This window comes from Diplotaxodon limnothrissa, linkage group LG2, assembly GCF_057381915.1.
Source record: "Diplotaxodon limnothrissa isolate DT_005_m linkage group LG2, D_limnothrissa_male_GT1.1, whole genome shotgun sequence".
Taxonomy (NCBI): Eukaryota; Metazoa; Chordata; class Actinopteri; order Cichliformes; family Cichlidae; genus Diplotaxodon; species Diplotaxodon limnothrissa.
This window is the reverse complement of record NC_140597.1, coordinates 29,409,257-29,421,504: the sequence shown is the minus strand read 5'-3', so window position 1 is coordinate 29,421,504 and position 12,248 is coordinate 29,409,257. Positions and strand designations below refer to the sequence as shown.

At 43.5% G+C, this 12,248-nt stretch overlaps 1 protein-coding gene across 1 annotated transcript; it reads left to right on the top strand.

The window, feature by feature from the left end:
* Positions 1 to 1,086: 1,086 nt before the first annotated feature.
* On the top strand, positions 1,087 to 11,635 carry LOC146638634 (BTB/POZ domain-containing protein KCTD16-like). Its single transcript, XM_085370197.1, has 2 exons — positions 1,087 to 1,912; positions 11,184 to 11,635. The coding sequence occupies exons 1-2, from the start codon at positions 1,090 to 1,092 to the stop codon at positions 11,633 to 11,635; spliced, it is 1,275 nt and encodes a 424-aa protein (XP_085226323.1). The 5' UTR covers positions 1,087 to 1,089.
* Positions 11,636 to 12,248: the final 613 nt, after the last annotated feature.

Genomic DNA, 12,248 nt, shown 5'->3' with positions numbered 1-12,248 from the left:
AAGAACAAATCCTAAACACCACAGAAACATGAAACTCAAATAATAAACATCATCATAATCAACACTACAAGAGAACAAGAAAACAATCCCTGATGCAAACTAAAACCAAAACATAATAAAACTCAAACTACTGGGTCCGACGGACCCAGAACCGTGACACTCACGGGATAAGCACGTCAGCTAAAAGTGTTAAATGTAAAAGGGGATTAATCTGTGATCTTAAAATTGCGTCACACCTCATCGCCAGCTGCACGTCGCCCGTGGCCGTATCAGAATTTCATGAAAAATTGCACAGATCCCCCCCCCCCTCTCCCTCTCTCTCTCTCTCTCCAATCATCCCGCTTTGCGTCCATCAGCTGAAAATGTCATTTTCCTTTAAGATGATGTAAGACATTACTACACGGGACGATTTTTTCCCATTCTCTCTCTCTCTTGCACAGCTTGGAGCAACGTTATCTTGAGCCTGCCGTCGGTCCAAACATTTCCGCACTCAGCAGTTTGGAGAGATGGATGCGCGCAGGAATCCCATCCTCCTCATCTGTGCGAGAAACCTCCTCGCGCATTTCAGTATCTCAGGAGCCGGGAGCGTGGCAGCAGAGCGATGAGGTGCATGCACATTTGTTTTTTTTAATTCTTTATTTGAGTTTATCTGGCTGAACTGAGGGACAAACGCAAACCAGTGACGCTCTCCACTGAAACTTGAGCGGAGATGTATTCACTTTTTTGTGCTGTGAAATTTCTGAGTGAAGTGAGTATATTACATTTATCTGGAATCAAACTAGCAAATCAACGGGGTGGATGCGTGTAATTCGACGCTGGTTAGGATAATCGATTCCATTCAAAAGAAAAAAGAAAAGGATGCATCGTGGTGGGTAGGCACGTTTACGCACGGGGTTAAAGGATGTACTGTAGACACACCTTGGGATTGTTCTGTCATGAGATACTGGATGCGAGTGCTGCAGCTTGCATCGAGACTGTGTGTTAGCTCTGAGCGCATCGGCACCGTATGCAGCTACACCCTACACCCTGAACTTCTGGGACGTTTGCGCTCCGTGATCGAGACTCGGATTTCTTACAGGATCGGACAAAATGGCACTGAGCGAAAACTGCAAAACGCAACCCACAAAGGAGCAAGGCTCGGTGCAAAACCCTCCATCGGATGTGATTGAGCTAAACGTGGGTGGGCAGGTGTATTACACTCGTTATGGTACACTGGCAAGTTTTCCAAATTCTCTACTTGGGAAGCTGTTCTCTAACAAGAAGGGGTCCTCGAATGACTTGTCCCGGGACCTCAGAGGACGCTATTTTATAGACAGAGATGGGTTTCTGTTTCGGTATATCCTGGATTACCTTAGAGACAAGCAAGTCGTCCTCCCTGATCACTTTCCTGAAAGAGGAAGGTTGAAAAGGGAGGCGGAATACTTTCAGCTGCCAGATTTAGTCAAACTTTTGTCATCCGAGGACTCAAAACTATTCGCAGACGACTTGTACTACAGCGATTTGGATGATGCGTCGCAGGGCAGCGACCAGAGGTATTATCCCTCTTACTCCTTTGACAGGAGGTACGGCTACATCACGGTCGCCCTCAAAGGCGTTTGCGCAGCGGGAGGCAGAGAAAATCAAAGTGATGCCAAGGCCAGAAAGTTACCGAGAATCTTCATTAGTAGCAGAATTGGCTTGGCGAAAGAAGTGTTTGGAGACGCCCTGAATGAGAACAGGGACACGGACAGACCTCCGGACCGATACACCTGCAGATTTTACCTCAAGTTCAGACACCTGGAGAGGGCGTTTGACATGCTGTCAGAGAGCGGCTTTCATATTGTGGCCTGCAATTCGTCCCTGACCACGTCCCCGATCGCTCATTACCCGGATGACAGGGTCTGGTCCAATTACGCACAGTACATCTTCTACCGTGAGTGAAGATTTATTCCCACTCTGTTCTCTTAGAAGTGCTAACAAGCTGAGCTGGAGGCTTTCTGACCTTCAGGAGTAATCATAAGGCAACCATCACCAAAGTAAAACACAAACAACCCCAAATACGAATTAAAAATAAAGAAAACAAACGATTAAACAGGAACTAATGCCCTCCCCTCTCGCCCCCTCTAATAAATCCACATCCACATGTAATGCCTATCAGGAAGGGTTTTTTTCACATGAAAAGACCATCCTGCTAGTTTGCCACACGACAGTCAGTGTGATTTGAAGATTTACAAGGGTTGCTCACACCGCCAGGAGGCACGGTCGGATTGCAGCATTATCCTTTTAAATATTTGCATCCCTTACAGTGACTGACTTAAAACATGTGTTCTGGGTCCGAGATAAGAGGCAAACCTGCCTACGGCCCTCGGAGGAGTTGAGTCACAATGCTGCTACACTTAAAGTACACATGCGTCATGCGTAAACATGTCTTATTGCTCACATTTTTGCCAGCCGCTGGGCAATGAATAATATAGCACCAGCGGGCGGGGGGGGAAAACACATGGATGCTGCTACTGCCGCTTGTCTTGAATCAGCTTGTCTTTTCTTTTCTTTTTTTATTTGGAGACAAAGTTTGTTCATCAGCAAATAACCTAATTAGCTGCAAATATGGCTTGTCCCGTTGCGGAGGGAGGAGTTGGAGCATATGGCCAATTAAAAAGCACTTTGTTCATTATTCTGAACGGCTCCCCTTAGAAGAGCTGAATTAAATCCAGTTGGTGGGTCAGAGTTGGAGGTGCAAGGTGGACTGAGGAAGACATGACATATGGTTTGGTAATGATTTACCAATAGCTTTGTTAATACGAGGTAATTATCACAGAGGGCTCTGCCTTGACCTGAGAAAACATCCAACCAGGCAGCTAGCAGGGTTTTCCTGAGTCATTCAACATTCTGGAGCACAACAACATATGGTGTAGGTGTTCACCCCATTCCCCATTAAGAAACACTGTTCTGGGTCATGGGACAGCAGGAGGTGGAGAGAAGGTGGGAAGAGACAGAGGAGAAAATAAGAGCGAAGAGCAAAAACGGGAAAAGAGAGGCACAATGTAAGAAGCCAAGCTGAAGTGAAGGGAAGAAAGGGGAGGCTGGCAGATGGAGGAGAGAGCTGCCGAGCGGGAGGGATGAGGGAGTAAAAGTTGCATGAGACCTGGCCATGGGGAGAAAGAACTGAGGCAGAAAGAAGAGAGAGGCAGTGGGAGCAAAAATAGATTAAAGTAAGGATCAGACAGGGAAGTTCATTGAGGCCGTGGGAGCGGGGAAGGGGGGGAAAAAAAGAAAAAAACGGGGTGGTAAAACATGGAAGCACAGGGAGAGACAGGCTGGGTTTTCATTAGAAGACAGTGGATGAGGGGATAGCACAAGGATAGATAGATAGATAGATAGATAGATAGATAGATAGATAGATAGATAGATAGATAGATAGATAGATAGATAGATAGATAGATAGATAGATGATAGGGTGATGTATAGGCACATCAAAGGTAGACAGGCGGGACAGGGCTTTCTTCACAGCAGCACAGCGGCCTGCATCCACTCTCAAAACTAATACTGTAACCTGATTCTAAATGTGGGACGCTGGCTGGCCTAGGGCAGGTAGTCCTAAGCTAAGAATGCATGTAGACAAGTGCACCTTCGGGGATGGCAGAAAACAGATGTGCTTTGTTGTTGTTTGTTGTTTTCAGCTGAACATTTTACTGCTCTCTTTTTATATACTCTCTCCTCCTTCTAACAGAGACTCACATAGTGGGGAAAATGGTCAGAGGGAGGATGGGTTTGTTGAGTCTCTAAGAAGAGCAATCCAGCGCGGTAAGAAAAAAAAGAAAATGGAAGAAAAAAAAACGGAGGACTTCCTTCCAGCCTGTCAGTTTCTTAGCATCATCCGTGTTGCTCTTCTTGTTAAATGCGTCAGTTGTTTTCTGGCTCCACTGTCTGGCAGCATTAGTGTGGACTCCACATATTCATAATCTTTTCTGTTAACAGTCAGGGGACTTTTTCCTCTCATCATGTTAAGACACTCTTATCTCAGTTATTGTCATCCTCACCTGCGCTGTAGAATATGCTGCCAGCTTCTCCTCAAACTAAAACAAATGATATTTTCATCTAAAAGGGCAATCTCCTCAGGAGGCTGCAGCCATGATGAATGATTCACATTTAGCCAAGCATGACTTGGACACCTTTTGAATAAACAACTGAAACTGCTAATGAACACACAGAGCGAACAGGACTGGGATCAGTACTTTGCTTTTAGAGGCTCATCCGGTCAACCGGGATCTTGCTTTGCAAGTTAGTCGTAATAGCAAGACAGTAAGGTGATTGAAGTCATACATAAAAAGTCATCATGAGATGAAAAATATCAATTATTTAAAATCCCAAGTCAAAACTGTGCAATTTAAAAGCTAAAAATGATTAAATCATAAGTAAAATATTTGATAAAAGTCAAAATTATAGCTTACTTAATCAAAATGAGAAGAGAAAAAACAGAAAAAATGGGAAAGATCATAAATTTTTGAGTGAGGAATTTAAATGTGGACGTCGTCATATTCTGACATTTTCAATTACACCCTGTGCAGAGAAATTTGACTCAGTACATCAAAATATTAACCTACTTTGAGCATTTTAATTATATCATTACACACTTTTCACCCCCCTCCCTTTGACTTGCAGAAATGGCCTTATATAAGCGATTCTGTCAAGTGACATCCCAGGCAGAGACGTAGGTTGTTTAGCATGATAGACATGTTTGCTGTTTTCCACTGGTAGTGACAACATTATCGTTGTAGTGATTAAAAACTCTAACTTCCCAGCTGGCAATTGGGACCGGTCCCCTCACTGCTAATTATCTCCGGGGAAAGAGGGGAGTGCTGCTGCTAATTAAAAAGCAATCTGTGATCCCAAAATATTTCCTCAACTGCCGTCATCCACCGAGGAAGAAAAAAAACAAACTCCCTATTTAAAGAGACACTCTAGGCACCATTACACCATAGGAGAACTTTCAGGCAATTCATAAATGAAAACTAGCTGTCATCTTGGACTAAATATCATCCTAGCCTGCTCATCGGCGAAACCAGAGACATGCTCATCTTTCCCACTTTGAAAGAGCGGTGCAGAGAGCCTTGTCAAAATGGGAGATTTGTACAGTAAAGATGGAGGATGATTGTACTTCCTCTAGTCTGTTAATATAACTGTGCAGTCTTCATTTAAGCTGTGAAAGAGATGATGTTTGCCCATAATGGCTCCTGAACAATGGCCACAAATCGGCAGGGAGAGACAGTGAAAGTAATCAATTGCTTGGGCGTAATGGAGGCAGAGATTGGACCGTCCCTGAGCTCCCACGGAGCCTGGTTGGAGTCTGGATGGATTGGCAGTGCCTACAAGAGATGGATGGTGTTCCCATGAATAACTCGTACACGTCTTAAAGAGCACCTGGGCGGAAAAATGGTTGGAAGCAAGGCGAGGTTTGTGTGCATGTGCCATTTTTTTCCATCTCCCAAAGGTAACCGAACTTTGTGCGTGACATCAGCTCACGCAGGCAATCTGCTCCACCCTGGGAGTAAAGTATGAGTTTATTAAATATCTCAAAGGGAAAATCGAGTCTTTGAAATCAATCGCTCTTTGAAAGATTATGTTGTGGCCTGTTTTGCGGCCCTGCCGCATGGTTTCTAAATGTTTGACCTTCTACAAGCTTTTACGATTTCTACCCAGTTTTAACCTAATTTTCCTACAACACAAAGAGCTAGAACCCAACATGAAAGCTGGAATTGTTCATGTTTAAGACTGTCTGTGCATACTGATTGTCCTCTGGTTTAAGTATACTGTAACACAAGTGTGTGACAAACTAATAAAGATTGTCATTGATGATGGATTTTAATCAGTCTTAAGCAAGTTGTACACTGAAATGAAAAGACTGGTCAAGCTTCAGATTTTAAACTTTGTTGCTACTTACCATGTTTTACTTCAGACAAACTGAAAAAAAAAATTTGAGTACATATTTAGGTCTTCACATCACTTTTTTACCGAACATATATGCAAATAATCACATTTTTAATAACTGCCGGGAGGTTTCGTGGTGATATCTACATGTATTAGTTAGAAAAATTGCCATAAAGTGTGTGAAATTCTACAGTGCATAACTTTAAATGCTGTTTACTTGGAAAAAAGTTCATTCTCATACTCTGAGCCAGAAAGAAACCGTTCCAGTTTTATTCCCATCTTTATTCCGAAGGTCATTACACATGGGCTGTATTCATACATCATTCATAGCCTGATTTATAGAACATTTTGTTCCAAAAAAGATGGTGAAAATCTATTTTTTTTTCTAGCTGTTTAGAATTTCTTTTCTGTTTTATTGAGTAATAAAACCCCAAATTCCCTCTGTATAGACCCTACAGTCTATATCAGCAAACTGAAACACAACTTTTTTAGCTGACTTCATCCAATAAAATATATTGTTGTTCTGAAACATTTTGTGCACACTGCCTGGGATTCAGACATAATCGTTAACCGTTAATCAGCTAAGCAGGTTTTATGATTGTATCTAACCCTTTTCTCATATTTCTCTGAAGACTCTCCCCCCTTAATGGAATTGTGCAGGCAGCACTTACACAGAAGTTATTATTTTGGTCTCTGCTTCTGCTATTTCTGCTCTTTGAATCTGCTGGAGAGCAGGTATAACAGCTCTTTCTGTCTGACATTTAACACCTTTACGATCCCTCCAGAGATACTTAATGGCTGCTCGGGTGTGAAAGTCTTCACATTATGGACAGGACTGAGTGTTTTCTGAAGAAAAGGGGATCCCCTGTGTTGGTATGCAGAAGGAGACCGTTGTATATTAGTCACTGGCATGTTATAGGTTTTTTGAAGGTGTGTGGCATTCTGCAGTCACCAACCAGTTCATTGGGTTGAACTTTTGCCTTTAGAACATTTTTCGTGCCATAGACAGATCTGGTGACTGTGGAAGTCATTTGAGTACAGTGAACCCTTTGTCAAGTTCAAGGAAGCAGTTTGAGATTATTTGAGTTCTGTGACATGAAAATCCTGCTGCAAGCAGCCATCATGGATGAGTACACTGTAGTCATAAAGTGATGGACATGGTCAGCAACAATACTTTCGGCTGTCTTTTTTTAAAGACATTTTAAAGACTTTATTTAATCTTGTTACAGCAGCACAAGGGTCAGGAAGAAAAAGTGAATTAGAAACATATTATAAAAAAATAAGATGAAATAGGTATAATAGTGTACAAAAATACGTACAAATATGCACAAATTGTTACTATATCGAGTAAGACCCTGTATACTCAATGCTCATGTGGAACTAAGGGACCGAAAGAGTACCAAAAAGTCCCATTGTTCCATTTTGACGAGCCCGTTTGAACTGTAGCCTCAGCTTCCTGTTCTTAGCTGATGACACTTGCACTTGCTGTGGTCTTCTGCTGCTATAACCAATCTGCTGCCATGCCATGTAGACGGTGTCTACATGTCTAAATACACCTAGCTGCTGACATGTGATTGACTAATTTGATATTGGAGGTAACAAACAGTTGAATGGGTGTACCTAATAAAGTGGCCAGTGAATGTAGTTGATAAAGTATGCACAGTCTCGTACTCAAACTCATTGTTCAGTGTACTTTCTTAGATTTCCCTCTTTGACTAAAACCAACCTGACAGGGAGAGGGACCACAAACCCCTACCCCCCAAGTTCTCCTGAGGCATCATTTAAGGGATGAATAGAGCACTGCAAACTACTCGGGACACGTCCTCCCTTCATCTCGCTTCATTAGTGCTTGTGCAGAAGAGGGGTGTGGCTCTGGGTCAGAGGACAGGCCTACAGGGAGAGGCTGATATAGACATTTCAATCTGCCTGCTATGCTTGTTCATCTCCCTGTCAGGGAGACACTCAGCGGACAGCCACCCTATGACTCGGGAGGGGAGAGCACCCGCTTGTCATTAACAATCAGCCAGTCATGCTGTCACTGTCCTCATGGAAGGGAGATAATTTCAGCCAGAGCAATGAAAAACAACAAGCCATGCTTTGTGTCCTTGAATTAGGTCACGTAGTCCTTTTTTGGGACGGGTTACCCCAACTTCCCAGCTCTTTCTCATCACTGCTGCCAATAATGGTTGTTTCAGTACATTAGGGTGGCTGCATGGAGGTAATTAATATTGACAAATTCAAATGTATGCAAATATTACAGACTTTATTATACACGGCAGGAGGTTTGACACAAACTGCTGAAGTGATACTTCTGCGGCAAATAAGACTATCTTGGTGAAATGGATTACCCTCTCCGTGTAAGGACAATCGCTGCCTTTGCAAGACAATTCTTTATTTTTCTGCTCCAAGGACATGCTGACCTAAATTGTGAGCTAACAAGCATGTAAACTACTTCCTGAGGTAGGAAGATATATATATATATATATATATATATATATATATATATATATATATATATATATATATATATATATATATATATATATATATATATATATATATATATATATATATATTTGTGTAACTGGATATAGAGGTTGAAAAATATAAGATGACATTTTTTTCTTTTCTTTTTTTTTGTTTTGCTTCACGCCCAAAGTCTTGGCCTGAAAATATTATTTCATAAGAGAAAACACAGCAACTGGAGCTTCATACTCTCAGGTCTCACAGGCTTCTCTTGTGTTTGCACAAATAACAGACAGTAATGAAAGTGAACAGAAGCAGACGTGTTTATTTCAGAATTTTTAAAGTATCTTTGTGCCTGACTCCTACAGCTTTGATGTGAAATGCTCTTTGTGTGTGTGTGTTCCAAACTTTCATCCGTGTAGATTGAGGGCACAGTTCACACCATATTCACATTTAAAAAGCAGATCTGGGTCACTCACATCTGAACGGCACATAAATTGCATTCTGGCCTTGTGGATTTGTACTATAACAATGTTCTTGTTGCCTTTTTTTTTTTAAATTATTTTGCCTCTCAACTTTCACCACACGATTGTGCAGAGTCTCTTTCAGATTGCATGACTGGAGCACAGCGCTGCTCTGCCTTTAAAGCTGCCATCATCAGACACCCCTGATGACTCAGTTTAGGAGCACAGTTAAAACCAATCTCTCCTCCTCCCCCCAGTGTCTGGCAAGAATTCCTCTGACATTTTGCATTTGAGTTTGTCAGATCGCTGTGCCTTCAGTCATGTCCTACTTTTCTGCCATTTAAAACCTTTAAACACCTATAAGCGAATGCACAGTTCGCCAGAACCGTGTAAACCTGGCCTCTGCAGGCACGGGGACAAGCGTTCCCGCTCTCCTCAGAGGTGGAGAGGATACCCGGTGTGACAGGCCTGCTCGCGCCCCGTGCTCTGTGCAGAGCTCGACTCCCTCTCTCTGTGTTATTTATGAGAAGTGCAGGCACAGCCCAAGTCTGAGGACCAGCCCTAGTCAGTTAATGTGGTTGGAATATGAGCTTTTAGACGGGGTGTATAGATCTGAGAAAAAAAGACAAAAAACACATTACAATCAATGGCTTCCCTGAAAAGATACCAGAGTGTATCACACCCACCTAGTTGTTTAAATGCACCTGTGTTTCCTGAAAGTCTCTTAGTTGTTTACTGACTAGGCTCTGACGGCAGAAATAAGAACCTCACAACTTCTCCCCAAACGCTCAGATTTGTCTTTGTGTTACTGGCTGCGTGGCAAGAGCCCATTTCCGTATCCATGCTCCAGCAACATGAATTGTTATGGAAAACAAAAATAAAAAGGCAAAAACAGGTGCTTCTCAACCTCATCGGCGGCTTTGATACAATCCATTCCCCTGCATGGGCTCAGAAATTTCATGCTGCTATTATTGGGTGTTGGCTAGTTTCCTAAACGGGTTTCCCCCTCTGGACTACAGCATCCATCCATTTCGAAACAATGCTCAGCCTCCTCCTCTTCATCCTCCTTGCTAAAGAGCCTGCATCCATTTGCCTGGTGCTGTTTGTCTGCCGGATTCAGTGGGATTCATTATGTGGAAAGGGGAGGGGTAGGATTGGCATGCTGATTGGCCTCTTTACTCATGGATTAGCCATTAAAAAGCTGTTAGTGACTCTCTCACTATCAGCGCAATGCAATCATCGTGCTACAGATAAGGTCATTATTACTGTCTGCGCAGAGAGGTTAAAATCCCCCTTGAACTATGCTCAGTTTAAATTGGCGCGTGCACTGGAGGGAGTAATGGACAAATTATTGCTCCCTCTGAGATATCACTGCTATGTGGTCTGTATGATAACACTGGGGGGAGAGCCATTAATATGTTTCTGTGTCCGCGAGTTTATTCCTCATATGCTGGTGTTTACGCATTTCAACCTAAATGAGACATACTGTGGCTATTTTTGGAAATGAAAGACAGCTACAGTGTTTGCTGCCTTTACTTGAACACTTCACAAGCCAGCGGGCAGTACTGTACAGTCCATAATTAGCCGTGTAGGAGGATGTGAGATGAGACAAGAAGAAGGTACGGGCAGAAAAACAAAAGACTACAAAAAAATCTTTAGTTTGTACCTGTTTGCTGCTCGCTGCAGAGCGTGAGTCACTGTTCCCAAAATTCATGATAAGAGATTGCAGCACATCAGAGGTCTACATACATCCACCCATCCTGCAACATGCACTGACCTGACTCTAACACCAGCTGAGATAAATTGTGCTTTGTTTGCCTACATTTTCCTGGCCCGGTGGCTCCCCCAGAGGTGTAAAACATAATCCCAGACTTATTTGACTGAGTGATCCGAAAACACAAAAATCATGCGCCACCTCCTTGGCAGCCAGGGTTACAGCTCCAATAAGAAGCTGCAACAGCAGAGCAGATTGCTTTGGCTCCGAGACAAGCTTCGCCTTGGGAAAAGGTCTTTAAGGGAGTCGCACTGAGCTGCACTGAGCTCCGAGGTTCTCCTTATCAGGGGATGCAATATGCACAGCCCACCAGCTCTTTGAAATTCAGCAATTAAATGTCAAAGCCAATACCTCGCATGTTCTTACAGCTGTGGCCTTTTTTGAATAATTGAAAGATACTCGTGTGGACACCGAAACTGCTGTGCAGGCATTTGTCAGCATTTGCTTGTTCACTCCAACTGTTTCGGTCGATTACTGTGGGGATTTGTCTCCGTAAAGACTGTTTGCGGTGGTTTTCTGCAAACTGCATGTGGTCGGACCCCACTGACAAACCTTTTTGCATTGTCTTGTAGGCGGACCTTCTCGGTGGTCGTCCTCTCACTGTGACTGCTGCTGCAAGAGCCACAAAAGCGAGCGCGAGGGAGAGAGCGGCACATCCTACAACGACCTCTCCACGTCCTGCTCCGAGACCCAGTCAGAGGCCAGTTCCCCTCAAGGAACCGTGATCTGCGGGCCCGTGAGCCGGCACTCCAACATTCAGACGCTGGACCGGCCGGTGCCTAAAGGGCCGGTTCACATGCTGCAGCAGGCGGAGATGCGCCGCAAGACTGACATGCTCCGTGTGAGAACCTTTGGAGTGCGGGAGCGAGAGGCTGCGAAAAGGAAAGCGAACAAGGAGAAGATGACTCCCGAGCAGGAGCTGGAGAAATGTATCCAAGACTTCCAGCGCATTAGGATTCCCGATCACTTTCCGGAAAGGAAGTACATGTGGCAATCAGAGCTTCTGAGGAAGTACCATCTCTAAATATATGAGTGGAGGAGAGGCAAGAGAGAGTGAGAGATGGTGCCGTAGTATCATTTAACCATCAGTGGAGAGCATTAAACTGCATAGGCAATACACTGCACCCTCTAAGACACATACTGTACTAGAAAAAAAACAAAACAAAACTGTGGCCACTTTCCTGCCAGGATGACTAGCCAAGCACACACAGTATGAGGCAGTGTGAGTCATTTATTTGTGAGGTATGCACAGTGTTGTGTACGATATGCACATGTGTAAATCAGGTTTCTCCTGCTGGGGCTGACATCACACACACACACCCTGTTCTCGCTTCGCGGAGCTGAGAGGCAGGAAACACTACCACTGACAACAAAGCAACCTCAGGGGCAACATCATTTCAGTTCATCAACTCACCACATACTGTATGTGCAATAGCCCACAATAGCTATTTTCTAAATGGATGTACCCAGATGGTGCTGTGAGTTAGCAACGGATTATCACTATACGTCACCGACGCAACATATACTTATAGTACGCTTTGAAAGCAGCACTGCATGTCATTTCACTCTTATCATAATTATGCAATATCAAGCAAAGTTTAAATTCACCGTTTCGTGTGACAGGTAAAAGTGGCGTG